At 33.3% G+C, this 6,274-nt stretch overlaps 1 protein-coding gene across 1 annotated transcript; it reads right to left on the bottom strand.

The window, feature by feature from the left end:
* Window positions 1-2,739: 2,739 nt before the first annotated feature.
* On the bottom strand, window positions 2,740-5,989 carry LOC139891189 (uncharacterized). The gene is made up of 3 exons (XM_071874144.1): window positions 5,935-5,989; window positions 4,324-4,526; window positions 2,740-4,209 (listed from the first exon to the last, which is right to left on the bottom strand). Exons 1-3 carry the CDS (start codon window positions 5,987-5,989, stop codon window positions 2,740-2,742), a joined length of 1,728 nt encoding a protein of 575 aa, XP_071730245.1.
* Window positions 5,990-6,274: the final 285 nt, after the last annotated feature.

Here is a 6,274-nt window from a genome sequence, read left to right as displayed (position 1 = left end):
TTTTAATGTGTTTGATAACATACTTACCACCACTGATTTCAAGATCCAGATCTGTTACTTTGGTTGAATCTGGAATGTGGGTCCCTCACTCAACAGCCACCTCTTCTCCGTCGTTATCTCTGTTGCCATCAACTGTTATCTCCGTCTTAATCGATGTGGTGGATCTGATCGGTATCTCCGGCGCCAGAGTTAGTTGTGATGGTTTGTTTTTTCGGCCATGAGTTTCTCAAAGAGTTTTGTTGTAGATCTAGAATCAGATCCGAACGAAATGGCAAGGGGAGTATAAACATGATAACCTACAAAATGGAATTTAAAAAGGAAATGAAATCAAGTGGTGGTGGTCACGTGCTTAAACTTGTGATCTCTTAAGTTGTCCAACAGAGGTTCTTCCAATCCATTTCAAAAAATATATTTTTAACACATAAAATCACAAGTGAGTTGATAAGTGAGAATAACCCTTTTAAAAATCAAAAAAGATAAAAACTTGTTAATGTCTGTATATTCAGATGTGTATAAATAAATTAATTGTTTGAGAGGGTGATGGTCCGGTGGTGTTAATGTGTGTTTTTTTTTTTTTTTTTTTTTTTTTTTTCTAATTTCTAACTCGTTGAAGAAATAAGATTGAATATAGGTATGAATTTGAAAAGGAAGTTAGATAAGAACGGGTGAAGATTTAACTATAAGTTTTTTAGTTTAAGAATTTATTGATAAAATGGGTCCGCAGGTTTGTGTCAGATTGACGTTAAGATTTTTGTTTTTTATTTAATTTTGATTTGAAATTGAAATTTGACAAAACTTTAGACGTTTTATATTTGAGTTGCAGGTTTGGTAGTCTAAGAGGATGAAGAAGGTCAACTGAATGATAAATACAGATAATACCAAAATTGCACTCTCGTGTATTGCACATGTATGAAGTTAACGGATTTTTTAACGGGCCGTTACTGACAGGGACCACTCACATGCGTTTTGTAAACTACATGGACCAACAACATCGAATATGAAGTTCAGGGACCAAACACCCCATTTCATGTAAACCACATGTACCAACTGCCCAATTTTCTCAAACAGAAAATATACAACAATTAGATTGTATATTTTAATAGTTTGACTCTTTTAGGTAAACTATTTTTTCAAATAAAAATACAAGCAAAAAAGACGCCTTCACGGCTTCACCCATTAATGGGTCGTAAAAGCCACCTCAACTAGCAATCTTTGCAAGCTCGGGAAAATGCCAGCAATATCATTCGTGAACCCTCATTGTATCCACCTAATTGTGATACAGTATCCATAACGGATACTAAAATAGTCACATGGAAACCATAACTTTCTATTCTATTGTACAAACCATGTACAATAAACTAGCTAACTAGCTGCCATTGCAAGGATGCAAAACAAAAAAGATAACACACTTTTTTTTGAACGGCGATATCGGCATCGAATGCTCCCATTTGTCACACGCGTTAGTTGGAAACCCAATTCGCGACGATGTTGGCGGTACCATCGAAGGTTGGAAAAACCTCTAGAGACCTTCTAAAATCGCATTGATGTTTTCCCAAATCGCATTGATGTTTTCCCAAATCGCATTGATGTTGGCAATACCATCGAAGGTTTGAAATTCTGCATTTAATCTCCCTTTGTATCAAAGTTTTTCCAACACTCTGGTAGTTTCTGATCAGGATCTTGCAGCGAAAGTGATAAATCAAAGAAAATGTAACTAATTCATAATATTCAGAAGACCATGTCGGAAATATGGATACTTCTTACGTAATATTTTTCCAGGCATATTATTATTCATTAATTGTTATGATGCATTTGAAGTTCTAAGTCTTAGAGTTGTATGGATACTGAACAAACTTTCGGAACTTGGGTGAGATTTTTACAAGATTAAAAACAGCGTAAATTCATTAGGGACACATCAAATCAGCTAGTATACAATCAAAGAGCTTTTGGCAAAGGAGTATCAAGGGAACTCATCAACCTTGAGGTTGTAAGTTTGAGTCATGTCGTGGACAAAAAGAGTGTGTGTATTTGTTGTTCCAAAAAAATAAATAAGAAAAACAGCTAGTATACAAGTAAATGCATTGAAACACACCTCAATTGGATCACACTAGAAACGATATATTGTCTTATCCTAAATTATAATCCAACACATAACAAGAAATAAAGTATTAGACAAGAATAAATACGATGAGAAACAAAGACTACGCCACATGAACGACTTTACATATTACAAATGAGCTAGAAACCAAAACTTAACATACGTTATTAATGCTCATTGAGCTGAATTCTTGAGCCGAGCCTCTCATTCTGGATCTTTACGGAACTTGTTGTATTCGATAATTAAATAGCTTGATTCTGCGGTACAAGTTTGAGTATTTTAACAAGTATTAAATAAAATCAAGAGAAGAGTTTAACTAACAAATGAAATAGTTTCACACAAAAAGAGGATACAAATCACTGAAAACTAAATGAACTTACCTCATTGGTTGTACCGATTTGGTTATTACGGAGAGGTATGCATTAATTTAGCACGCCACTTGTCAATAAAAGGAAACTCATCTTGATTCAAGTTTGGAAGTTCACGTTCTTGAAGGCTGATGATTATCTTTTCAGTCGTACCAAGGAGTTTGACTACATCAGTGACACTCGCCTCCCTCTTCTCTATTGCACTTTCATGGCATCATTTTATTAATATGACTTGAGGTAAGTTGGTCAAACAAGCAGCCAATATGTCAGAGATCAATGATGATAATTTCTCAAATAGTTCCTCTTCACGACCTGGTCAATGTCGGTGTGGTATGAAAGCAACATTGTTTCAGTGATTCGATACATCGAGTTGGCGCAAATAGACTTTTGCATGGAATTAGCATTTGCGCTTTCAATATCCATACTTGTGACTTCAGCCACCACTTTTTCGGAGGTAACTTTGAACCATTGCAATATTTGTCCCACTGTATTCGTCCGAGGAGCAAGGTTTTGCAGGTTGTTTCCTAACCACTTATGGGAATCTTCAACTTCAATCCACAACATTTCAGCCGCCTTTTGAATGGCAACGTATTCATCCATACCATTGAGTACTTCTTCCACAAGCCTAACATATACAAGACCTTCACTTACACTTTTCAACAAGCTATCAACTCTGTTCTTTTGGATATTAGGAAGATATGCAACGATGGATGTCAAGGTTACCACGGGTAAGCTCCAAGAATTATGGGGTTTTTTAGTAAGCAAACCTGAAACCTTATAGTTATCAAAACTTTCAACTCCTTCAAAACCTTTAGATCTCTCTAGTAGCTTCATGAGATTATATGGTTGTTGTTTTTGCACCTTCTTGATCAATATGTCCATGGAGTTCAAAATCTTCTTGAATCTTGTCATAGTAAGCTCCGTATCATTTTGAAATTTTAAAACAAAATGGCTAAGATCTATGCTTGTACCCTGTTGATCAGCCGTATTACCTAACCCAATACCGGAATCACTAAATCTTGCCTCTAAGCACTTCTTACAATACAAAACACAAATCACAAAGAAAGTTGGTATCAACACTATTGTTTTGCATGTCACCACAACTATCTTCTGAAAATTTATACAAAAGTTCAGAATTAGTATTTTTAATTTCATAATGATAATCTCGATTTTGCGGTTTCTAGCAAAGAATGGTATTCTACTCTGTTTCCAATCACACAACTTCTGAGTCCAACAGCTCTCAACCTTAAAGACCTTAATATGATTCCAAATGTGTTCTATGGAAAACTCAAAGCTCAAGTTCACAAAACATCTTGAAACTGGTGCAATTGTACCCAGTATGACTGCGATAAACTGTGTTATAAAAATTACTAATATTGACCACTTATAATCTGATTCATAGTCCCAGCCACTTATAAAATCAATAGACAGGATCATAAGAACAATGTGTAGGAAGGTGGTTGAAGCACATATAACCCCGGAAGCAGAAGTTGTAACAGAGCAAACTGTCATGAATTGAGGGCTTCCAGTTCCTGCCATAATCCAGTACTTTTTAACATGCTGCGTTAGCTTCTCAACTGTTAATATTCCTTGTTGTTGCATCACTAGGTCCTTGAGAGCTATTTCATGACCAGTTTTATATTTTAATTCTAATTGCTCTTTGGACTTCACAATCGCTAAAGCCGAAGATGTGTGTATTTTCAACAACATGAGTAACATAACAATATAAATGTTTGCTACTATCTTAAAAAAAATCGTAGGTCCAGTATAAGAAAAATAATAACCTCAACCCAGTATATGTTCATTGAACATCATTACGCTCATGGAAACATTTCCTGTTGTTATCGCAATGCAAACATTGACAACCACAGTGATAACTAGAATACCTAAAGCTATGATATTTGTGACAAGTTCATTACTGTCCATGGATGCTAGAGAAGGCAAAAAGTTAGCCATCATGGTGCACATAAAAGACATGCTTCCTAACTTAGCAAATTGGTCTACAAAACCAGGCATTTGAGTAGTCAGATCCACAGGTAGCTTTATTGCAACAGCTACCACTGTGAGAGAAGCAGCATTGAGTGTAGAATATTTACACGGGAACCATATTTTTTTGTTTTTCAAACCATGTAATAAATCAGCAATCACTGCACACTACTAGAAAAACGACTTTTCCGGGCGACGAATCCGGACGACTAGTCCATGGTATTGGTTTGCTGTACTTGTTTTGCTCATCTGCGCGGTATATTGTTAGTCTGAAATTGAAGAGGGAATAAATCAAATCTTTTGGAATGTCTTGGTAACTCACTAGTGTATTCAAAATGTTTTGGTACTTTAGAAAATCGTTTCCACTCATAATTACGTTCCTCTCACACAATGAAAATGATGAAATGGGATTTAGGAAAGGTGAAGATATGTGGTATGTGGATATTGGTGATTGATTTGAAAGAGAAAGAATGCAAGGAAAAAATATGAGAATTTAGAGAAATTGTTATATACGTAGTATTTGAAAGAAAAGAATGCAAGAGCAAAATATGAGAAAATTCAGAGAAAAGTGATCACATATATAACTATTCTAGTAAAATGACCCGTGAAATTACGAGCTTGTTTAAACGAAACAGTTTAATGATATGTTTTAGGTAATGAAAAATCCCACCACCCTCTACCAATTTTCATCAAAATTACTATTTTTCTTGTAATAAAAGCTTACACTACAACCTTTTAATGTAATTAATCCCGTAAAGAGAATCCATATTTGAATAATAATAATATAATAATAATAATAATAACAGTTATAATAATAAATAATATTAATATAAATAACAGTTATAATAATAAATAATATTAATAAAAATAATAATTATTAGTAATAATTATTAGTAATAACAAATGCCTCTTGAATTTTTTTAAGTTAAAGTACAATTATTATATATGAAGTTTGTACAATATGCTTTAAAGTTCGTAAATGTGTTCATGAGGTGTATGTACATATTATTTGAAAGTTTGTACATATAATCATAAGGGTGTTTTATCATAAGGTGGAACATAATGCTTCAAATATTGTACATATAGTCATGAGAATGTTTTATCATAAGGTTGTACATAATGCTTTAAATATTGTACATATGGTCATGAGGTGTTTTATAAGGTTGTACATAATGTTTCATATACTATACAATTAACATGTTAATATTTTTATTAAATAAATACAATTAATTATTTTAATGACATCATGAGGCTTAGGTGCTGTTTGTTTTCCTGTCTGCAGACCTTATTATGTCTTATGTCTGCGCGCCCGCAGACGTTTTTACTGCAGACAGTTTGTTTTTCTGAAGACATAAGATAAAATAATGTTTTATTATGTCTGCAGCCTCGCAGACTTAGAAATGTGCTTCTAAGTGCTGCAGACAGAATTAAGTTATGTTGCAGACATAAAAACAAACAGTCTTCATTATTCAGCATACAGACCTTCAGACCACATCTTCTTAACAGACATGGTTCGCAGATCTTCAGACAAAAACATCTTAAAAAACAAACAGTACCTTAGAATTTTTCTCTTTATTATTTATTTTTGTTAAACTTGAATAATCCTTATTTAGTAAATACTTAATTTTAAATTAATTAAGATTAATGATATCATCATGGTGCTCTAAAAATTTTTTAAATTTCTTTTTCATTTATCTTAAAGCTATAAAATGTTTATTTATGACATTATAATTTTAAAATTTTAATAGAAAATATAGATAGAAAGATAAGATAATGTTGCTTAGAGGATTATTGTTACTCGTAAGTATATATTGATGATTGT

This window comes from Rutidosis leptorrhynchoides, chromosome 1, assembly GCF_046630445.1.
Source record: "Rutidosis leptorrhynchoides isolate AG116_Rl617_1_P2 chromosome 1, CSIRO_AGI_Rlap_v1, whole genome shotgun sequence".
Classification (NCBI taxonomy): Eukaryota; Viridiplantae; Streptophyta; class Magnoliopsida; order Asterales; family Asteraceae; genus Rutidosis; species Rutidosis leptorrhynchoides.
The sequence above is the reverse complement of the archived record's forward strand: the minus strand, read 5'-3'. Positions and strand labels throughout refer to the sequence as shown.